At 40.1% G+C, this 24703-nt stretch overlaps 1 protein-coding gene across 2 annotated transcripts in view; it reads left to right on the top strand.

The window, feature by feature from the left end:
- The window catches only part of SLC1A7 (solute carrier family 1 member 7), a 44037-nt gene extending 21533 nt beyond the window's left edge, over nucleotides 1-22504 (top strand). For both annotated transcript variants that reach the window (XM_065746157.1, XM_065746167.1), the window contains 8 exons: nucleotides 3852-3894; nucleotides 5015-5234; nucleotides 6611-6710; nucleotides 7524-7757; nucleotides 13217-13411; nucleotides 16286-16420; nucleotides 20309-20408; nucleotides 22048-22504. In XM_065746157.1, coding sequence (XP_065602229.1) covers nucleotides 3852-3894; nucleotides 5015-5234; nucleotides 6611-6710; nucleotides 7524-7757; nucleotides 13217-13411; nucleotides 16286-16420; nucleotides 20309-20408; nucleotides 22048-22284 — 1264 coding nt within the window. In that variant the 3' untranslated portion in view covers nucleotides 22285-22504. The remainder of the gene's footprint in view (nucleotides 1-3851; nucleotides 3895-5014; nucleotides 5235-6610; nucleotides 6711-7523; nucleotides 7758-13216; nucleotides 13412-16285; nucleotides 16421-20308; nucleotides 20409-22047) is intronic.
- The last annotated feature ends 2199 nt before the right edge of the window (nucleotides 22505-24703 follow it).

The following is a 24703-nucleotide window of genomic DNA, read 5'->3' on the forward strand; positions in this document are numbered from 1 at the left end:
GTTCACAGAGTTCATACTGAAGCTTCATATATGTTCACTCTTTCAGCCTGTGTTGAACACACCTGCTCTGTCTGGCAGAATTCCTGAAGCAAAAGATGCTCTGGGAAATGTGTCCTCTGTTCTTCCTCAGGGCAGATAGTATTTAGCTCTTAATTTTTTTACATAACCAAAAGCCACATGTCTAAGCTTCTGTTTTACAGTCATATCCTTGTCTTAGACCTTAATGTGTCTGTGTTCAACACCAATCTCCCTCACTTTTATTCACTATATATAATTCTCTATTATTGTGTGAAATTATTTCTGCCGAGAATGCCAAATTGTGCCCCTGAGGTTAGAAACAGTCACTTGTGATAGAGAAATGAATCCTAGATCACTTTGTTTCCCACAGTCTTATTTGTGTTCTATATTTTATTGGCAATCAGGCAGTAGTATGGAAATCTAGAAATATTTTACCTGCTTAGTTCTTATAACTGAATAAACACCAGAGCATTTATAGGTGGTGGCAGCAACAAGTAATTCAGCTCAAATGATTACTTCTTAAGTACTGACCGTGTCTTTAATTCAGCATGTGACAGTGATAAACACAGTACCTATTCTGAGAAGAGAGGCAGATTCACTTTATGATCCTGATACCAGATCCACATGGGCATGACTTCATCCTTGTGAAGGTAGTAGAGATGTGTCAGGGCTGATCTGGTTTCAGGTTGGATGCCTGGAAGATAGGAGGACAAATATCAACATGCAGCAAGGTGTATCTCTACAGAAAGGCTTTGTCAGATGTTTCCCAAGAGGCCTGGCTGAGTCAGTAAACTCCCACTCATCTCCTGAGTATCTGTGGCTGTTATTATTTGGTTTTGGTTCATTAGAGTCCTCTTCCACAAATTGCTCCCTTCAGTGTTTTTCATTAACAAAACTAAATTTTGGCTAATACTGGATTTTTTCAATCCAAGTAAACCAGCTTAAAATAAAAAATAAGCTGAAGTGCTGGCAAGCACATTCAGGTCATCCATTCACTATATAAATTGTGTCTCAAAGACTGGATCACAGTGCATAATATATTAAAAATTATTGGGAGCATTCCAGCATCCAGTATTATGTGGGCAGTTGTAATTCCTGCAGGATAAAGAATGATAAAGAAATAAAATGCTTTAATCCTCCTCAAATTTGTCAAACATTTAATCTAGCTACTAACCGCATGATATTCCCTTTCTCAAGCAGTTTTAATTTGTTCTTAATTCTTCTATAAAGTGGAGAGAGAAAGTAGAAATCATCAGCAATTACATACATATTGCTCTGTAGAGCTGTCTTGTACATGGCATTCATAGTAAGACCTAAGCAGAACTCCTCAGTGCAATTCCATTCTTCAGAATAATCCACATTCACACAGTAAGTTATAACAGATTATATCACAATAATTACATTATCACTTTGCAGTCCTGTAGCACCTCAAATCATAAAGCAAATGCCATTTAATATGAATGAACTCTCTAAAACTGTGGAAGCAGCATTCCCTTATGAGGCATACTAAAGCAGTAACAAACTTTTCCCTCTCCTATAAACCTCCTCTCCATCTCTCCCAGCTCCATCCAGCTGTCCTTCAGCTCATCCTCTATATCAGCCAAGTTCCTGGGGCTCAGGCAAAAGGCTGTGTCTGCATCTGATAGGAAAGTGATGCACATCTGGCTGTCATCTGTGTGTTGTTTTGGCTGCAAATTTGGCACTTGAACTAGAGAATGATCAGCTTTTATGGAAAGTTTGCAGAGATAACTCAGTGCTTTTGCTGCTGTTACAGAGGTGAAAGTAGTCAGAGTTGCAGCAGTGTAGTGAGCACTGCTTCTTAATAACCACATCACTGCATGTCTGTAGCTAATGCCAATTAAACAATGGTGTGTACAAGGGGACTGCATTAATTTAACTAAACCTTGCTAACTGAACCTTATGACGAGTTGCTTATGTGGGAAGAGCTTTCTAATCTCATGTCCTTCTAGAATGCAGCCATCATCATGCCTGGGGCTTTTAAGCAGGGAAGGTAAAATGGAAGGAGACATTGCTAGTGTGCAAGGCAGCTTGGAGATGCTGTGATCCCACAGGTAGCAGCACTTCAGGTGGCAAGAGAAGGTCATCTGGGCTGGCTTGCCTCCACTGGTGTGAGTAAGGGCCAGGAGGGGTAAAGATGAGAAGTGCTGTGCATCATCCTGAGCTCACCTGATATTAAATACTGTGCTGTAAGGCAGCAGCCTTACCAAGGTGGCAAACAATGCCTTCACTCACCTTGTCTGCTCTTACACTGGGCCAACAGTACGACTGATTTTCAGTCTTCTGTTTCAATCATTAGACAGTGCTGCTGGCCTGTAATTCACATTCTTCTCCCTCTGCTTTACCCTGAAAAGATTAATTCCCTGTTTGTAGTAATTGCTCTGTCTGATGATATTGAAACAGACTTTACCTCATAGTTCAAAGTGTAACCATAATGTCACATTATCTTGACTTAAAACAGTAATGAAATTGTTTTGTTTTTTTCTAAACTAAGCCTGCACACATATGCTGCTGGTGCAAAGAGGAAAACAGATCTGGAAAATGTTTCCGTTTGGCCTTCATTTAATTATATACACAGTTATAATTCTCCTTAGAATGAGATTAGCCTTTTCACATATGCTTAGGTGTTGTCTTGCCTTGAAGCTTGACTTGGTTAGAAAATTCAGAGTTCAGGAAGTATTCCCTTTGCATAAGTTTATGTATGTGGAAGCATAGAATTGGGTCACAAGGTTCCACTCTTTTCTGCCTTTAGGTCCAGAAACTTGGTGCCGTTGCAAATAAATCAGTTCTATCAGATACTATCAGGGTAATCATACAAATATTGATTCCCAAATGCTACATGAAAATATATGACTTTTCAGCTTTTTTGCTCAATTATTCTTCTTTGAAGCCTCTAGAGGGTGCGCTCTCCATTTCAAATAAGGATTAAATAACTTTCTACAAGGCAATAGTCTAGTTCAAACAGAAGTTATAAATTAACTCCAGATATTATTGGGTGAAATGTTATGGTCTGATATACAGAGTAAGTCAGAAAAAAGTAACAGGAGTCCCTTTCAGAATTAAAAATCTTTCAATTTCACCGCAGATCTCAGAGTGTATGGTCATTATTTTGGGCTGTAGCTCAGCTGTCAGCACAGATGGAGCTGTTTGCCTCATGTCAGTCTTTTGTTCTGAAGCCTCGGAACAAAACTAAGTTAGCAGACACTATGCAGCTCTAGTCCCAATTCTTTTTATCAGGAACCAGATCATTTGTTTGAAAAGCAAACTGTTTGTGACCGAACCTCTGCAAAATCTACAATGCTTAGAAGTTTAGTGATGAAAATGTATCAGGACATACTACTGCTCAGAGGTCATCTCACTGCAGTGCTTAAAGTCCCACAGTAGATCACAACACAATATCCTGGGGTATCAGGAGTACATCCGTGAACTTTGATTCTGAACAGCTCATTATCTGAATAAGCAAGACAGAATACAGAATAAAGACATATTCTTCTCCCCAGTTAGATGGGGAAAGGAGTTATACCATTTAGGTTGCCAGTTGCAACATGGAGACAGCGTTAGATCCAGAAACTAAAACTAGAGTTCCTGGGTTTCACTCCAGTATTTAGAAATGAGTCCCAAAACATTAATTCTGCAGAACTGTCTCCCTGCTGTGCTGTGCCACACATAAATCTGTGTGGCAGCCTCCTGCACCATGAATGGGTGAAGCCCTTGTTCTCTTGTAGGGTAAATAATAATTATCTCAGTGGTCTGAGACCCAGTAAGCAGAAACTGCCTTCAGTCCCACAGTATTGATTGTATTTGTTCATTTCTAGGAACATGTTTCCAGCCAACCTTGTTGAGGCCACATTCAAGCAGGTAAGTGGCTGTTGTTCTGTCACTGCTGAAGAGGTGAGCCAGCATCATAGAAAGATGTAAAACACAATCCAGGTACAGACACTGTGTATTACTTCAGATATTACAAGTACCTTGAGCACTTAAGAATTAATGAGCTCATTTTCATTAGCCTCAGCAGTGTTGTAGCCTGACTACAACTGGTGGGTCAAAATTATTTTAATAGTCCAGTAAAGATCCCACTTGGAGCTCCCATCTGGAGCAAAGCTGTGACATAGAGTAGGCTATGGATACAATCTTTTTCACAATTTCTTTTTCAACATAAACCTTCAGGAATTTACATTTTTGCTATAGCATAGCATTCTGTGCTTTGTTTTGAGTTATCATGTAACTGTCTGTTTTACAAACCTCGAACTCTTTGGAGACTCAAGCCTGAGTAGCTAAACGTACATCAAGTGCTTCACACCGGTGCTGTGCCAGGTCAGCCATACAATACCCAGTTCTCAGAGGGAGGATGAATTAGGACACCTCACCTTGCTAATAATACAGCTCTGCTCTTTCCAGACTGGAGCCAGCACACATCGTGGTTCAGGTGTGGGGTCTATATGTGGACCCCATTTTCTTTCTATTCTTAGATCTGCTCATAGAGAGCACAGTAACACCACATAAAGAACAGAATACGATATCCAACTAAAGCAACAAAATAATGTATTTAGGAAAAATTTAATTGCTGAAATTGGAATTTGGCCAGAAAATCGTATCTGAAAGTTGTGTGTAATTATTTATTTATGGCTGTATTTATTTATTGGAAATATTTATTAGGAACTCTGTGAGACAAAGAGAAGGGCAGTCAAACATCTGGGAAGTAATTCCTGATTATATCCTGTAGGAAAGGAAATACAAGGGAATGTCTAAAGCAGCTCTATCAGATCATGTGTTTACTGACCATGGCTCTGATTTTAGGAAATTTTGATTTTTGCTTTTCCAAAAATTCAACATTTTCTGCGCATAGGGTCAAGAGCTGTTATTCTTTCTGGGCTGGTCCCTTAACAAACGTCCTGATCTAAATAACTTATGAAGTCTCATTTTAACTGTTAATTTCTGCTGGGATATTGCAGTAAAAAAATCCTCTCTTTTCTTTCAGTATCGCACCAAGAGTATTCCCATCATTAAAGCTAACAAGGCATCATCTGAAAGCACGACTCATCGCATTATAATATATGGAGTCCAGGATGAGAATGGATCCAATGTCCAGAATTTTGCCTTGGACATCACTCCTCCACCTGAAGTGATTTACAAATCAGAACCAGGCACTAGTGATGGCATGAACGTGCTAGGGATTGTGATATTCTCTGCAACAATGGGTAGGTTTCAGACACACTGGTTTGCAATAATCCAAGTATCCCTTGAAGAGAAAAAGAGTTGGTCTGTTGGGTTTCTTGAAACTAATCTGCTTCCAGACCAGGTCCTTCACTAAAGTTCTCCTCAGGAAGCAGTAAACTGATTTTTTGCCCTGGAATCTGCCCTGTCTGTTGTTCTTATCCATTCTTAATCACATTTTATTACATTATTAGTGTAAAATGTAACTATCACTTCCCTATCTAAGAGCACAATAAGATAATAAGCCTCAGAGATACGGTGAGTGAGTTTCAGAGGAAAATTCTTTAAACAGTTTTAAATTCATGGATCCTGATTGAAACTTCACTGTTTCCATTTTTTTCATTGTGCAATGTTTATATATATATATACCATCTAGTAGCTTATCTCAGTGGACTGTAAGAGCTCTCTCTAGCTAATATATTCGGTTTCACTTGCTGGAGAAACACTGGTGCCATGTGTGTTGTATTGTCCCCGTGAAATAGGAAGGGGGACTTAACCACTCCCTTAATATGCCCTACTTAACGATGACAAAGGTTATGTTCAGATGATTATTACAGGAAAATGCTGATACAATTTTCTTTATCTAATTTCTTCTTTGAAATTAACCTGGTCAGCTATGGTAGTTCCATAAAACATCTTTAACTATTTATTATATTGCTACTTGTACTAGCACAAGGGGTCAAAAATCAAGTCCAGAGTTAGCAGATTTGTCTGTCTTTTTAATTTCTCCAGTATATGGTATTCCATATGCAACGCTGCTGGAAATTGGCTGTCCTTCAGTTTGTTATATCTTACAGCCAATTCCCAAAGTACAACGTCACAGCAACCAATATTCCAGCCGAGAGTTTTTGGACATGAATGAATTAATTGCATATTCTTAATAGAATCAAGGACTTCTCAGCACAGAAAACCATTCATTGTCTTCACAGAGCTGAAGGTATACTGTTATCATTCCCTAACTCTTGCTGGCACAGGAGTCGAGAGATGGAAGCTGAGGGCTGGCTTTGTCCTGGCTGATACATGGAATGTACAGCCACTGCTGCCATGCACACAACAGCCCCAGCTGCTGGGTGAGCCCTGGCTGTAGTAGCTACAGACAAACCTGAGACAATAAGACCTCAAACATGTCAAGTGGGGTCAGAGCCCAATAGGGAGCCAAAGAAAAAGGCTGTGCCTTGACTCCTCAGAGCTCTGTGTCTGCGTCAGGTGAGATTTTCAGATATATTGTCTATTCCTACTGCACCAAGACATTCATCCAGCCATGTCCCATTTAATTCACCTTGAGTTATAGCAGGGAGGGAAAGCTCGGGATTTGCACAAAGGCACATGAGAATTTAAACAGAAATGTTTACATTTGCAGGTATAATGTTGGGAAGAATGGGAAACAGTGGTGTTCCTTTGGTCAGCTTTTGTCAGTGTTTAAATGAATCTGTCATGAAGATAGTGGCAGTTGCTGTTTGGTAAGTAACAGTTTTAGTAAGCTTTAAAAAGGAGTAAAAAAAAATTGACAGAAATGGCATAAACCTATTTTCAAGGAAATAACTGAGAGTGAACAACCCTTAGTTTTGTGGGAATGTTCTGTCACTCTAACAGAGGCACCCCAGATATTACTCAGCACAGTGTAGCTGGGTGGATGGGTGCTGGATACACTGGGGGATTATAACACATCCAACCCACACACAGGAGCACCTCAGTACTCCCATACCTTGTAGCACAGCTCCACAAAAATTCTCACCTGTTTTCAGCTTGCTCAAGCTGATGGGCCCTCAGGATCTGTTTTGCAGCCAGTATACATACTGCTAGCTCAGCAGCCTCTGCAGTGAACACCACAATTCAGAAACTAGGTAATCTTCTGCCTTGGCAGTCCAAGAGCATGTCTGATGCATATTGGTAATTCTTCCATGTCTTCCAAAGGCTGCCTAAACATCTACTTTACAGTTTCCAGCTGTCACATCAGTATGAACAACACAGCAGAGCCTGGGACTCATTCCCCTGCTGCCAAGAAAATGACCTACCTTAAGCTACAAAGTCAGAACTTTCTTCTGAACTCAAACATTATAAGTTCATTCCTGACCAGCAGTATCACCCCAGGTAAAGGAGCAGTGGGAATAATGCTTCGGACCCACTTATCAGGTGTGGGCCTAAGCACATCTGGACTGACACAACTGAGTCCAGCTGTGTCACTTATGGATGGGATACAGGAGTTTGCCCCCTCACACTGTAAGGTGGAAGTGAACTATCTCCTCTTAATGACCATCTTTCTTTTTCCTCAGGTACTTTCCATTTGGAATTGTGTTCCTAATTGCTGGTAAAATCTTAGAAATGGATGACCCTTCAGCCATTGGGAAGAAACTGGGGTTTTATGCCATTACTGTAGTGTGCGGTCTGGTTGTGCACGGGCTGTTCATTCTGCCAATGATGTACTTCTTTATCACCAAGAAGAATCCTATTGTCTTTATCAGAGGGATTCTTCAAGCCTTGCTTATTGCTCTGGCCACCTCCTCCAGGTATTATCTAGTTTCTGTATTGTCAACATTTGGAAGTTATGAGTGGAAGCCATTTGACTGTTGCGCTCGTTACATTATTTTCCCTCAGCTTAAAAACTATTGGACAAAAATAGTTTTGCTTAGAGAACTAAAAGGCAATAAGGGTATTTTTCTATAAAAACAGATACTGTCCTTCTGCAAACTTAAAATATATTAAGGAACACACACTACAGCAATAGGGTTGTATCAGCTTTTGCCTCTGATCTTATTTTTCTTGGTAACTTCCCAAGCTCTTTGAGGAGGAATTAATATAACCTCTCATCTTTCAGTGAAGGAACCCACTCAGAAATAAAGTACATTTTTAATTGATGGGATTACAGGGGGAAAATTTAAATAAATTATTTCTAATAGTCAAATAAGGGCCATGATGCATTCAGAGCATATGGTTTGGCATAGAGCATCACTGCTGGTAAATGATTATGTGGGTTTTGCACAAATCTGAAAATCATCTGCAACTGATAATATCCTAAGTATCTTCACAAATGGAGAAGCAGTTGTATACATTCCCTCAACTCAGATTAGTTAATGTTGTTCATTTTCACCGTAATCTTCTGCTAAACATTTTTGATTCAAAACATTATCTTTCTGTGTTGTAATTACAGTCAATGCTGAGAGCAATAGTCTATTTTACACAAGGGACAATGCAAAAGAGAAAAATGAAGTAGTGCCAGACCTGTGCCAGACTTGGGAAAAGAGTTCTAAAACATTCATCCCTACTCCACTGGCCTGATTAGGCTCATTACTTCCTTAGACTTCTAATGAGGACCAACATGGTAATGTGGGGGAGGAAGCACATATGCAGATGGCTATTTCTCTCATGAATATACTTACATTAAAGCAATAATAAGCAGAGCAGAAGGAATATATAAGAATCAAAAGAAAGGAGAGGAAGGAGTGATCATTTCAGCACAGTTTTAATATATTGGCTTTCCAGCATATTTCACTTTACAGGGTGTTTTCATATTTCATAGTTTGCCCCAAACTGACCTATAAAGAGCACCATACTGAGAAACACAAAGTCAAGAATAATTCTTGTTCTGGGTGGTGTTTTTAACTCTAATTAGACTTACATAATTAAGGTAGACTGTTTTATTAGAGCATAAAAAGCTTGTAGTTTGTGATGTCATCACATCCTCACATTCAAGTAAGATGTTAATTTTTCACTCAGAGATGTTAGTGTTGGAAAAGACTCCTCACTCTCACATTTGACACACTTGACTATCTGCCCTACTCTAGGAGTTCTGGGAGTTCTGTTTCTGAAGGTGCTCTATTGCTGGCAATTCAGGCTTTTTCTCTGTGCTATTTCATTAATTCTCCTTTTCTAGAAAGGAATAAGGAAATAGAGATCCTTTTTTCCAGAAAAAAAATATTTTTTCTTTAAAAATCTAATCCGAATTTTTCTGTTTTAAGAGATAAAGATAAAAGGTTGTTCCTCCTTTATCATCTACAGAAGAGTTTTTCCTTCTTTTTTTCCTACTTTACTTAACTCACTTTTTCACAACAGATTCCATTATCAAGTGTGGTTTATTTAAAACTGGATTACTTTCCTTAATTTTCCTTCTTTTGCACCATCATTGCAATTTGATTTTATAACCAATTAACAATTCCATTACTGATTTTTAGGCTTGTGCTTTTTTAAAGATCTGTCTCCTATCAAAGCAGTTCACTGCTTCTTCATTGGACCTCATCTCCATGCCGTGTCTCTCACTTTGAAAGTGTCAAGTCTGCCTACATGCACAAAGTGCTTTCTTTGCAGTTTATAATATGTTCATGTCCAGGTTGGTCACAGCATCTTTCAAAGTTGGAAATGTTCCAATGCTAAGAGCATTATTTAAAAAACAAAACCAAAAGTCAGATTTGATAAATAAATACACAACTGGATCTACTAAGCTTTGCAGGGTCTTGATTTCCTTGTTCTGTACATGGGTGCCAGAGTTAGATTACAACTTGGAGAAAGTTGTAGTTGGTTTGGCAATTTTTAGGTTAGTTATTTTTTCTCTTAATTATTTGCAGTAGTATAAGGATAGAACATGCATGCCCTCTAGCATATGTAAGCTGGCCCTTCTAAAAGACTTGCCTATCACAGTGATCACCAAAGCTTAACGTTTAGGCAGCATTCAATCACTTGGAACCCCCTCATGCACATTTAGGCTCCTCATGGGGAGAGTTCAGCTCCAAAGGAAGTCCCCATGAAGTTTGGGATCAGCTCTGGCAGCAACCAGCAGCTCAGGACTTGCTACCAGAAGGGATTTACTATCTCTACTGGCAGAAGCTACCACCAAGATTAAAGTGAGCCCCGAGGAATGGCTCTGAAATTCCAGGTTTGAGGCCTGTACACTTTGATGACTAATTTTTTTTCCTCTTCTTACCAGTGTGTATATTTTGTAAATCCATATAGGCCCAACAAGGTTTTTAATGTTTTGTTTCTCAAATAGCATTGTCTTGTCTAGAGATGGCTGAACTTTTCACCTTCATTACACTGAAAGGAATGGATACTGCACATAACTGAGCTTTTGCCAAAAGAACATGCACAAATGCACAAGTAATTGGGTCTGGGCAGAAGAGCTGCTTCTCCTGATAGTCAACACATCTGTATTTGGTTAAATAATACTTGCCACAGGGGCATTATATAACACTCATCATGTGGGTATTGGATTTTCAGATCATCTAAGAGAACAAAGAGCTGGTTTTAAGTATACTGATGGGTTCCTTGCAGATGTTTCTCTGTCAGCTCATGTCTACATCTAAAGATAGAAAGAAAGCCACAAATCAGTGTTCTGATACTCATTCCAGTTAGTCTGCACCTGTGAAAAGCTTTCTTTCTAAGCTAAAAGTCAAACTGCATGAGGGAAAAACAGTACCATGTGCAAAACCCAAGAATGTAACACAAGGGAACCTGAAAGCAACTTAACAGTCATCTCGTGGCAATGATTTCATTGGATCTGCACATTATTTCAACCCATTTCCCCTCAGTGAAAGTTTCTACATAGCCATGAATTTTTGACCTGCTGCTTTCTTCCCCCCACATTAACCCTGATCTTGTCACCTCTGCATTAAAAGAGCAGCATTTGGCCCACAGACAAAAATTCCTCATTTTTAGCTTTCCTCATTCCAATGGTATGAGGGAGTTTTATTTTTCTAGGTCATCTTTCCATACCATTAATGAATTAAATCAGCGTCTCCTCAGTGGTACATCCCATCAAAAGAAGCAATTTTCATCTTCTGTGAAGACAAACAATAAAATATGACTCGTTCAAGGGTTTTGCTGCTTATGAAACACTCAGATCTTGGCCATCGCACAGTGTAAATTAAAGGCAGATTTAGTGACAGGGAGAGATGAGATCAGTTTGTTGATTTTTTGGAGCAAATATCAAAATGCATTTGAATGATAAGATAAACAGAGCAGGCTGAACAGCTGTTCTTCCACAGTGACTAGCTGCCTTTGTGCCTCACACCACTAAGAGCTTGACCTGATCCAGCATTAGCTTATGTTCACTCTGCAGCTGCAGCATTTTATCCAAAACAAAATTGAGATGAGACTCTAAAAATGTATTTTTAATTGTTAGAGTTAGCGCTGAGAGAAGATAGCTCTACTCTAAGCTGGAAGATTTAGGAAAGTTCTAAAAGACTTAGCAGATTAAGATCTGATTTAGAGTATTTTTTCCTCCAAATACATGTTACATGTCAGGCTTTCATATTTCTGTTCCACTGTTTACTACTGGATAAAGCTGCTTTCAAGAACATAAATTTCACTTAATTTAACTGAATAGACAAATTAGTGGGTTTTTTTTCTTTTTTCTTTTTTTAGCCATTGAAGTGATATATGAACATAAATCAAAAGTGATAGTAGAAAACTTTCCATTTTTTCTTTGCTACTTGTAATTATCCAGAGCCAAAGCCCTAAATATGGGACAGTCTATGAGTAGTTAGGACAGACACACTGCTACCTCTAAGATCTGAATTTGAGTGAGACTGCGTGGAATGGGTGTCTGTGCTAGGACAGCAGGATTTTCTGTTCTGCATTACCTGTGAACTCCAGTCTCACTCATATTTTATAAGTAGTTTATGGTAAACAAGGGATAGAGAAATCCAGCCATTCACAAATGAATGTGTAAAAAAAATAAGCAGATGCACGCTCAAGCAGGGAATGACATCTAGTGTATAGTTTGAGGCATTATGCCTTGCTCTGTTTGGTTTTCAAAGTAAATATTGATTAAATATTAGGACTGCCAGTATGAAAAAGTTGAACATAACCCTGTTCCCAGAAGTAATCAGATTTTTCTTGATTCCTTGTCCTTTCTGTTTATTTACATATCTAGTGAATTTCTTTTGCCCAGATTTACATGGCAGTGACCACGGTAAATCATTCACCAGTCAGGCATTATAAGGCTAGGGAAAACAGAGAGATTGTGTTGAAAGCATCCCATCCTTGATCTTTCTTGGTCATTTTGCATTTCTATTGCAGGAAACTACTTTTCCTTTCCAAACACTAACTGTGATTTTCCTCGAACAACAGCTTGCACGAATCCAACATGACAGCTCCTACTCATGGAAACATTGTGCTAATGCATTCCTGAAACTTTGGAGTTAGATACTAGGACTTTCAGAAGCTCTCCTGACTTTGTAGGACAAATGTCATGACTGAGAAAGCATTTGTCAATCAAATATGTGTGGGTTTTTGTTTGTCTTTTTTTCCGTGAAGAACAGATAATGGCCATTGTGAGACAGCAGAGATAAATTGCTGATGTGAGACTCTTAACACAGTGACTGAGCAATTCAGACTGCCTGTACTAGTGGGAAGACATCACTGTTTCACTGCCAGGGGCAAGTAGCTCACAAGAGAGCAGAAAATTAAAGAACTCTGTATCATGATACCAATACTTGCCCCTAAATTACTCATCTCTTTTAAGAGGCAACTTCAAAGTCTTAATGAAGTATTTCCTTAACGTGAGTTAGGAGCCTTTCTTGGTTTGTACCTTTTCTCGGTTTATGGCTACTCTTGCTGCTCAAAAATGGCTTTCTATTTCAGGAGGCCTGGAAGGAAACTTTTTTAAAAAACAATGCACATTACTTTCCAAAGGTTTTGATAATAAGCTGCAGGGGTGTTTCTTCTGTCTTGCATTTGAGCGTACAACACTAACTCTGCAGGATTTCTGTCCTTTTTCTTCAGAAGGAGGGAAAGAGAGAATTACATTTTAATTTTTTTGGAAAGCAAAACTTGCAATAACTCTAGCTTGTGTATGTGAGACAGCATTTATCCCCCAATATTCAAGCAAATGAGTTGCAGGGCAAGTGGGTCCCATGTGCAGACCAAGGAATGAAGTGCAGAATTTACCCTTCCAGGAGAAGTTTTGCTACAATTCATTCTGTTCCCCAGAAAATGTAATAATTTTGGTGTATTTCTGTCTGCTGTGTTGCAGTTCAGCCACGCTGCCTATTACTTTCAAGTGCTTGCTGGAGAACAACCACGTGGACAGGAGGATTGCAAGGTTCGTGCTGCCTGTGGGAGCCACCATCAACATGGATGGGACTGCACTCTATGAAGCAGTGGCTGCCATCTTCATTGCACAAGTAAACAACTATGAACTGGATTTTGGGCAGATTATTACTATAAGGTATAAATCTCAAATTCCACGTGCCCAGCTTATGATGTTGAGTGGGACATTCTTATGATTCTCATGTCTAGAAACGTTCAAAACAAAACTCATCTTCTCAATTTTCAAAGCACTCATTTTTCATAGGATGGTTATTTTGAAGTAATACAGAGATTGAGGACTGCAGAAGGGGAAAATTGTACTGGTACCATTTCAAAGAAGTGCATGGACATGAACAAACAGCAGGTTTCTGTTTGAGAAGCTCCGTAATACATTCAGGGAATAATGGGTGCTAGGGAGCTCTGTCAAGCCTTGGGAGAGTGGGGTCTGGGAAGGAAGAAGCATGCTACTATCAAGGCAGGTTTCATGAGGATGTCACAGCACTCAGATATTTTTTAGACATCTTCTCTGCTGCTTGTCAAAGCAGAAGCCTTCATAAACAACCATGCTGTCAGTGGTAGTGTGCTATAGCTGCATACTCTGTCCTTGAAAGGTCAGTAATGGATCCAAAAGAAAAGATCCAGCTGAACAGTTACTGCCAGAGTAACTCCACTGACTTCCAAAGAATGCCTCAGGGACTGAAACCTGCGGGTTTCCAGCAGGGAACAGATGATCAGAAAAACACTCTTCATAGTCAGAGCCTTGTGCAACAATTTTGAGATCAGCTTTCTTACCCACCCAGTGACCTCACTGCCCCATTCACTTTGCTGGGCCTTGTCCATCCTCTGCTGAACTTGAAAAGCTTCATGGCTTCAAGAAGGAAGAAGTCCTGAAACTAGCCCCAATGGCAGCTGGTGCCTGCTGATGGACTTCTGGCAAGATCTGGTTACAGCAGAAGCAGAAGAAAAAACTTGTGCCCATATGAGCTCTTGCTTTGAGCTCTCTCTCTCCCTCTCTCTAAAAAATAATTGGAATGCTCCTGTACTAATGTAATAGTCATTTATGATTTTAAATTTGGGGATGTTTTTAGAATGTGGTCCCAGACTGTGGGTGGACATTACTTATACCTTGAAGCAGAGAATGGTGATTTTAAAAATTAGGAAGGAGGAAGGAGAGTGATGGTAAATGGGAAGAAGGAAAGTTCTAACTCTTATTTAGCAGAACCCTCTTTTATCTTTTTATTTTCACTGCCTATACGAATTAAGATTAGAAAAATCCCCCCATAAAAAAAGGAAAAGAAATAATAAAGCTGGGTTACAGAAGAAGGGAAAACAGGAATTTACAGTGGGTTCACTACGTAATGGATATGTGAAGCCCAGTTCTAACTATGGGCCAAGCCTTTGCTAAATCCAGATATTCTGGGAGGTGGAGAGTTGAAATTCAATTTTGAATGCCAGGATATTTTTTTTTTTGAAAAACGTTAGAAAAATAATCAGCCTACTCTGTTCACAGTTTGTAAAATCCAGGTTGGCAGTTTATATCAGTGTGATTATACAATCCTAGACGTGGCAGAGAGTAAAGATCATATTCCTATCATTCGAGCCAATTAGTGGAAGAATCATTTATACTAAGGTCAAAATGCAGTAGAGAAGCAGATGAGTTTGCCTGTACAGTGTTGGATAAACATTCTAATTTTTGCTCATTTTGACATTCTTGCCTGAACTGACCTGAAAGGCAGAGGCAGTTCTAATCAGCAAGCCAGTTTAGAGCACTTTTCATTATTCATATTCATTATACTTATCTCTTATACAACTACTGAGCTTCTGTACCTTCCTTCCTAGCTATGCCCTGCCTATTAAAATGCTATTAGGATGCTAAATTTTTCAAAATTCAGTTTTAAATCTTTCTTTTCCCCCATCACACCCACACACAAATGTATTTGTTTATTTCAGGGAAGGGCTCTAGTTACAAATACTTACACTGCTCTACACTGTACAGCTGTGAGCAAGATACTGGATATCTCTGTCTCAGTTTCCATACGGATGAATACTGTTACACTCATTTTCCACCAAAGGAGGTTGATGAGACGTAGGTCCTTGCCAATAGCTCTGAAATTCTGAACCAATGAATGCAGTGGATTATCACCATGTATACTTTATGTCATCCATTTACAATAGTCAAAATTCATTTTTTTTTCTTTCTGCTGGATAGCCTGGCTCTTGGAAGTGGCCATATAGGAGGGAATGAATATGTACAGTCACTTCTGCTCCTGGAAAAAGGAATGAAATCCATCCCCTACAAATAGCATTATGAAGAAAATGTTAGGCCTGCCAGGTCCACTCTTGCTCTGGTCTCCCATTCATTTCTGCTTGCCTGGCTGAAAAAATGGTGTGAAGGTCAACTAAAAATAATTTCCTGAAACTTAAGAGGTACAGTCACATTTGTGCTTGCTTTGCATTTAGATCCAAGTATGCAAAGTCACATGCTGTGCAAGTTTCACCCTTGGCCCAGCCCCTTTACCATTGGCCTAGCCTCTGTGTGATGGACTGACATGAAAGGCCTTCACTGCTGCCAGCACAGGATTTGCCTGGCACAGGAGCCACAGTGATGACTCAGAGAAGTCTGCAGAGAGCTCTGCTGCTGAGGCTGAAGCTGCAGGGAGCAGTGCTGGCAGGCTCGTGGCATATGGCGCTGGTGACATCACTCAGAGAGGCCACAGCCACACAGCCCCCTTTCTCCTCACTGGAGAGGTTAAGGGAGAACACACAACTTTCTTACCACAGCCAGGGCTGCCAAGGTAGAGGGTGAGAATTTGGCACTGGGGAGTGCAAAATAGAAGAGGTCTGTCCTGTCCTTGCTTTTTGAGCTTGCTTCTGTCCACCAAACACTGGCATTTCTTTGCAGTGGTATGTATAAGAAGGAGTGGTATATGAAAATTCCTGTAGAAACATGGTTTTGCTTCTTGCAGAGCAATCCATCACTGATAAAGCTTACTTCTTTCTCTCTTTGTTAAAGCATCACAGCAACAGCTGCCAGCATAGGAGCTGCTGGTATCCCCCAAGCTGGCCTGGTGACAATGGTCATTGTCCTGACCTCAGTTGGACTCCCAACGGATGACATCACACTGATCATCGCTGTTGACTGGGCACTGTAAGTAACATTAAACATCTGAGGCTTCCATTTCTAAAAAGGCAAATGTTTCCCAAAGGAGTTAATATGAATATACCTAAAAGGCATGGGAAGTACGTATTTTGGACAAGGGTGAGGGGCCAGCACTCCTAGGAAATGTGCTTTTCCAGTGCAGTGCTTCCTGACCCTCTGATGCTTTGAGGACAGCACATCCATGTAATGAGGCACACTACAGAGAGGCTGAGTGCTCAGCAAGCAAGCACACCCACCCCACAGCACAGCACTGGCTTTTGCCATGTTTAGTTACTACTGCAACTAAACCATGATACAGACTGCATGTTGTACTTGCAGTGTACTGCATTAGGAATGATAATACATTCCTTTTGTCAGGGGTCCTGAAGCAGTTAGGTTCTCTGGTTTCAGTGTGGAAGTTGCTGTGCTGGATCCCTAATCACTAAGGATTTCACAGCAGGAACAGAAACAGAAACGTAACGTATTCAGACTAGAAGGGATTCCTGTTACCCGTGAGAAGAAACACCTTAAAAATTCATAATAAGTGATCTGTTTGGAATCTTGTTATGTCAGTGTCCATAAACAAATGAACATATTTTGAAGTCTAAGAAGATGACTGATTGGTAAAACACATGTCCCTAGCTCATTGGCAATGCAAATAATTACAGAACTAGCATATGTATCCACAAAGAAACAGTCCTTTTCTAAAAAAATTAATCTATGTGAAATGTATCTCCATTACCCATCTTAATGCATTGAAGTTTAATTATGTCAGAATTCTGTAAAATATACGTAAATATATATTTATTATTTTTACTACTACTGGTCATTGAAGCTCCATAGTTATAGAAGCACAACAAAAGTCACAAAGCATTTTAAGCTGTATTACAAAACCCTTTTCCTTCTATATTGCTCAGGTTTCACCCAGCTCTTGCAACATCAGCATTTCGTTGTTTTTCCAGTAAGTCTTCCAGTGTATATGGGAATTATGCTTTTGTTTTACAAAACATCTCAAAACAACAGACAAAAAAAGCTCACTCGGGCTATAGTTCCAGACACTATTAAAAGCAGGCAAGGAACAGACTCAGTTTTCTGTCTTTTGTGGATGACCTTTCATATACAAAGTATATTTCAGTGTTTCAGCACTTGCGTTCAAGAGCCTGCAGATGCAAAGTGTCAACATGGTTGACGTGATGAATATTTTCAATATTAGCTTTGGAAGCACTAGAGTACAAGGAATGCTTAAAGAAGGCTGATTAGATGATCTCACAAGACTGAAATACCCATTCCAGTGCACTGAAGGTATTACAATACATTAAGTAGACATAACATGTATGTGAACTACATGCCTTTCACGAGTGCCTGGAGACAGAAGAAGAAAGTTAAAATGTTTCTCAGCTGATTTATTAAATACAAGATAAAAGTTTTGTGTCTTTAATTATGATATTCTCTAAAGCTCAAATACCACTTCAACACTTGCTGCAAGTGTTTTCACTGAAAGAAATGCCACAAGCAGAAGGTTGGCCCCTTAGTAGAGAAATTTCAGAGGTGTGCAGTGCAGTTCTACTCACATGTGGTGCAGGCGCCTGTTTGCAGACAGGAACATGGAACAGGATTGATCCAACAGCGTGCCATGCAACCCATTTCCTTAAGAGTTTCAGTATGGTGCACTGTTTCCTCCAGAAAATTCTGTCTTCAGAGCAGATTCTAATCAGAGATAACAGGGAGTACAAACTTTCAAGCTCTGTTCGTACAACCTCTTCTCCATCACAGCTTTTTGCACAATCCAAAATAGACGTTCCAGAACAGATTTCCAAGAATCCAAATCTGATGATCATCCGAGAAAAAGAAGCCTATGTGTAACAGGAACACCTCCCCAGTTTGTGCTGTAACAGTTTCCCCTGCTTAACTAAACACGACTGTGGGTATTTTCCTCAAGGCAAAACCCATTCTCAGAACAGTAGGTACCAGAAAAATGCAGCCAGCAAACAAGATTAGCAATGGATGCTAAATTCAACAAGCATATTCGGGTGTAAGTGCTGAAATTTAATTGATGAAATTACATGCAATTGCATGTATAATTTGGATAACTGCTCAGGCAAATAACATGTCATGCAAGAACCCTTTCTTTTAGTTAGGCAAGCAACTGCACAAACATTTGCATGCATTGATTACATGCCTAAAATATATGGTGAAAAAAACATAAGCACACAGTTTCAATTATTTTTCTATAATAAGTTATAGGATCAGAAATCTGGGCATTGTTGATATTGGACTGCCACTCCCTTTAATAAGCCAAACATCTGGAGATTTCTGAGCCTCCATTTTATAACCCACATTTATAAATTAAGTTACCAGTTTGACACAGCTTTCAGACGTGAATGTTTTTCTTGGAAAAAGGTGATATATTTCAGCCCTAAAAACTATATCATCTATTTGAAATCTCACCAGTTTTAACTAATAGATTCCAAGTAGTTTCAAGCAAAGGACTTGTCTATGGCAACCACTCACTCTTGTGTATTTACAGTCAATATTTTTGAGATGTTGGTGGCTAAAAGATGTAAAACAGGGAAGAACTGATCCCATAAACAACCAGATGAAAAACAGTGAAACTGTATGTATACGCAATATTGTCAAACATAAGAAGTTAAATTGGAAAACAAGGTAACTGGAAATGAAGAATCTTTAAGAGCCAGAGGTGCCATGGCAACCATGGACCTTTTCAGAAATGAATAGGATTTAAGTAAGTGGTCACTGCCTGCTTGGGTTGTGAGTTTAGTTATTTAGCTAGCTTCTAAATAGCTTTTAATTGTGTTCTGCTATTTATACAATAATCTTCTTACTGAGAAGATTGCTCAAGAATGCAGGACTGGGATCTTGATACCCAGTACAAGGTATTGTTTGGACTGAATGCCCTTTACTTGTATTGAATCAAAACATCTGCATCAGCAGCCTCCAAATGAGCCCATAGGGAGTTTAACATATCAGACTGATGCAGTCTTGATCTGCTGTGCTAAGCCTTTCTAGTTCTGGATCAGTTTGCATGCACAGGGAAGCAGTTGTGCATGGGTGTCCAATCTTTTGGCTTGCCTGGGACACACTCAGTGGAGTTGTCTTGGCCAGCATATATGTAGGTTGCACCAAAACTAATGCTTCATATTTGTTTCCATAGAAACTATGCCAGATACAAAGAATATAACACTACTTGACAGAGTGAATTCTCAGCTACAGAACACTATTTTTCAGTATACCCTTCGCCATTAGCTTTGCATTTTCACCAGTGATGAACAAGTGCCTGCAGGTTGTACCCATAAAAATTTGCACCAGTGAATGCGACCCACTGTTGCCACTTCTGAATGTACCACCCACCACACCACTGTGCTCACATCCACTGTTTGGTCTCCATCAACATTCAGCAATCCTCAATGAGTGTCAGTGAGTGCCATTTTTTCCCCATAGAGGAATTCAATTCCTGCCCTTTGCTTCCTGTGCACTTCCATGTCAGATGCCATTTTGTCAGACTGCCCTTCTGCTGCTGTCTGTCACACAATACACACAGTACTTTCTATTAGCACAAAACCAGAGATAAACACAACCGTAAAACTAGTGGGATGTGCGACCTTGCTTTTGTGGAACCAGTGCATCAGTCTGGTTTGATGGCAGTGGCTGCAATTCTCAGTGAGTTCTCAAGGTGTTGGTCAGAGAGCACATGGAGGCACAGTGCACCAAGTTCAGGAAAGACTGGACAACCCAGTGGAGCACCAAATAACTAAACTTCTAAACTTGTTATCTTGTAAAAACAGCCAAACTGACTTTCAGCTGTAAATACTGCAGTGATGAAGGCAAGGGCATGTAGCTGAAGAGCCAACAATTTACCCTTACTATGTCATTTACCAGAGACAGGTTTAGAACAATGATCAACGTCCTGGGAGATGCCCTGGCTGCGGGGATTATGGCCCACATCTGCCGGAAGGAGTTCATTAAGGATGGTGATGAGGTAAGAACACCCCGAGCCAGGGTGTGACCTGCCAGCTCTTAGCTTCCCACGTTTGTTTCCAAACAAAATGTAAAGGTGTTTGAGACAGAGGGCAGAATTGGGCAATGTGCTCTTTAGGCAGATGGGGTGGAGGAGTCTTTCTTCATGGGTTTATGCAAAAAGCTGTACGAATTCAACTCTTGGCAGACTGTATCTGGTGCATCTGGGGCTCAGAGCAGAGACAGAGCAGGGTAACAGGCCCTTGGATATGTGCATATGTTCCTTCTTACTTGGCATGCATCACTCAGTCTTTTCTTATGCCTGGAATGCCTTCTCATTGTCCTCCTTGCAGTTCACAGCAAAGGAGATTCCTAATTCCCCGAGCCCATCATGCTGGGAGGTGCCAATCCCCAACCATTCCAGCTAACAGCAGACCTTTGTGAGCTTTCACGGGGACAGGACAGGTTATACAGAAAAGGTTCTTCGTAGTGACTGCCATTCATGAGGCATGTTTCACTTGTGTGTGTCATCTGGAGTATTCTCCTCACCTACAGAACTTAAAATCAGCAGTACTAGTAGCAAACTTTTATTGATAGCAGTATTTCTGCCATTGTGCAGACAGTCTTTCTGGTAAATCCCACTTTCATGCCTTTCTGGAACATGCATTTAAAATTCCAGCTCTTTCAAGTTTTGTAAAGAAGGTCTTGTCCTCAGAGGTGCTTAGTACCTGCAGTAAGTACTGATGACAGGATTAGGCCTGAATACATGGGCTACACGTGCAGCTCATTACAAAAGAGTGAACACACAACAGCTTCATGGTAAGGTGTGTCATCAGGCACACAGCCAGGAGTGCATAATGCAGGCCTGACATTTCACTGCTGAATTTAGAGCTCCTCTGGAACTCGAGATGTTTCAAGAATATAAAATCCCTCCTAAGGGATTATTTAGTCATCTGTGATGAGATTTTTCTTTGCATCTCGCTCCATAATTGCATTAAAATATACCATTAGTCTGCCGTAAGTTTTGGCAGAGTAATTTGTGGACTTAGTAACGTATACCCAAAGGCCAAATTTTGTCAGCTGCAAGCCCACGTCTTTTCCAGTATTTATGTCTTGTTTTCCCCATCAGAACTTCTGGTTTGATTTAAAGGACTCTGAAATATTTAACATCTGAATCACTCAATAAAATTCTCCTTATGTCTTTTGAAATAGAACAAACTGAAAAGACAGGTATTAGTACACTAGGTTAGAAGAAAGGCAGAAGGCCATGTCAAATGACTTACTGGTTTCTGTAACTGCACTCAAGAGCAAGCAGTGCTCAAAGCTCAGCACTGAGTCCATATCTCTTGAAGCTGATGTTCCAGTCTTTATTTACACTATTTATGTAGCTTTACTGATGCAAAAAGGTATTACTGTGGGTATAAGCTAAATTAGAACTGTGGTAGAATTTGCATTTTTCTGTACTTAGAGACTCACTAACTTTATCCAGGTGGTGCAAAGATGCTTTAGTGTATATAGGAAACAGGTCTGGGGAGTCTGTGGAGGCCTCAGATAATCCTGGTGAACACAAAGCAGACCAGAAGTTTTCAAAATAAAAAATCCCTTCCTTTTGTATACAGCAAAGAGTGACAATCTACCAAATCTTACTGCTTTTCACATAGGTGCCATTGATCTGTGAGACTAAACCTCTTAACATCCACCCGATTGTGGCTTACCAGAGGAATGGCTGTGTGAAGACCATGAATGAACCTCAGGGACCAGACACAGTGAAGGAATTAGAGCAGCACATACCTGTACAAGTGGAGCAAGAAGAAAGCCCAGTGGAGAACCACACTAAGAAATCCAACAGTAAAGACCACTGCACTATTGAAATAAATGAACTAGAAACGAATGTGTAACTGCTACATTCAGTGCTATCTCATACCCCAGTGACCTGGTACCCAATCTCTACCTCACAGCTGGAAGAGGGACTCTTTGCCTTGAACAGAAAAATGTGGAATTCTCACCACTCTGCTTGTACCGGAGCTAGGGGACCAGCTGTGAACGTCAGGAAAGGCACACAGCTTGCACGAGACACGGGCTTCTTTAGTTGGAAGATTTCAGTACTGAAAAGCTAACTAATGGATGGCTGCTGTTTTATTCTGCACTCAATTTGACTCCAGTATAGTATTTGACACTCCTTTGGCTTCTTTTTTTATTTTTTTTTATTTGTCCCTTTCTGATTTTCTAACCAAAGCCTTTTTTCTTTTTTTTGTGAATCTGAGTAATTGCAAATACTGTATTTATATCTCTTTTTTTGCTCTGTAAAAATGTTTCACCAAAACTGCAAAAGATACTAATTCCTCCTAAGATTCTTTAACTTTGTCTTTAGTTTTAGAACAGCAGTAAGAAAATCACACTGATTCCCTGACCAAACTACACTTCAAGCCAAGGTGAAGCAAAGTGTGCAAAGGTAATTCTGAGGGCAGCCTTCAGAGACAGACATTCAAGAGTGATGTGTAACACCACGATCCTAAGTCACTGCAGAGCACAGTTTGCCTTTCAAGTGCCAGATTTATTAATCATTTTTTAACCTAACTCTTCATAGAGTCAGTACCATGCACACGCAGTGGCAGAGGCAGTGTGAGCCCGAATCCATAAGCACTGGTGCTAATGTGTCCCCCCCTGCAGCCTGTAGGCCCTTCTGTGTAAATATATACCAATCTGAAGCTCAAGCTCTTGAACCATACACTTCATCCTAAGGGCAGATTGAATTCAAACTAGAACACGATGCTGACTAACATTGGGGTTTTGTGGGGAATCTGCTGGGGAGGCTGAACTGCTATTTTTCATGATTCAGTGATCAAACTACATTGAAAGTTATACCCTTTGATAATACTGAATCTTTCAATTACAATAAAATCTGCTGAGTATGTTTCCAATGTTTGTGATAGAGAACATTTTTAATAAACTTGCCATTTCAAAACAAGGCTGTCTATGCACTTCTACAATTGGTGCCTTCTTTCTCTGCCAAAAGGAACAATGAGAGCGAGGAGACCTTTCCAAAGTTGGAGTTTGACCCAGAGATTACATACTAGTTCCTACCAAGGACAGCTGACCTATTATATGTAGCTACTTGGGACATACCAGTTCCAGATAACACATGCTTGCTATTCTGATATGCTTCTCCCACCTCCAGAAAAAAGAATGCAGACAAAAAGGACAGTGCCTACATTTGCCAGAAGCAGAAATGATTCATGCACATGGTTGACAGTTTTCCTGGTATGTGCATATTCATCTCTTCTTTGAGGGTTCTTGTTCAGAAAATTCTTTTCCAACACACTAATTAGTTGCCTCAGAGGGCTCGGGGCTGTAGTAGTAGAGGTAGCTTAAATCTCAAAAGGTGAAGCCAGAACCAACAAATACATTTTATTTGCCTGTAATTCCAAAGATCCGATCTGTTGCTTGCATGAGGTCTGACCTTGAGACTTCCATCTTTTTCATCCATTTCAGAACAGTGTGTGCCACAATTCAGCAGCTTCCCATCACACAGGGGGAGATTTGTAGATTTTTTAAATGCACCAATTCAGTTGATACAGTTTTTGTTGTATGGACACTTTACAAAGTGTCTCTTATACAATTACACTGCTGATGTTCCTCTGCCTTTCCCCTCTTTCTATTCTGCACAAACACCCATCCAACACATGCAGTTGTTCCTTCTGGTTGCTTGATAAATAGTTACATTTTGATTATTCAGAGCATTTCAGACAGTTTTCAGGTGCTCAAAGCAATGAATCCATAATCAAGGGATGTCCAACTATAATATAAATTACAGTAACTATTTTCCTGATTGATCCTAGAGTGAAGAGCAATGAACACGTAACATATAGAACAAAGAAAAACTGAAATTACTCAGTACAATTTGCTCTGAACAAGTCCTGTAATACACCTGCTCTGCAGAGTGCCATTAAAACGTGTGATTTCAGGGGCCTGAATCCGAGTGGGCAGCAGCACCAGCCAGCAGACAGCACCTTGCTTTGACCTCAGCCCTGCCTGCTTCCCCAGGCATCCCTTCCTCCCTGCACTGTCTCCCCTCCTCCCCAGCTGTACAGACCCAACTAGTTAGGAGGCCAGATGAAAAAGCAGATGAGGAGCAGTTTTAATTCAAACCAGTTCACATATGTTTTTAGAGCAGTTCTAACAAACAGTTGTGTCAACACAAGTGAAGGGGTGACACAGGGACAGGAACAAACAGACAGGGACAAAGCAGTGTCAGCTCACGTGGAGAGGGCAGGATCTCTGCACACTGGCTGTGCCAGCACAGTCATTTTACAGTCA

Source organism: Cyrtonyx montezumae, unplaced genomic scaffold, assembly GCF_038088225.1.
Source record: "Cyrtonyx montezumae isolate F1298 unplaced genomic scaffold, pur_monq_1.0 scaffold_1, whole genome shotgun sequence".
Lineage (NCBI taxonomy): Eukaryota > Metazoa > Chordata > Aves > Galliformes > Odontophoridae > Cyrtonyx > Cyrtonyx montezumae.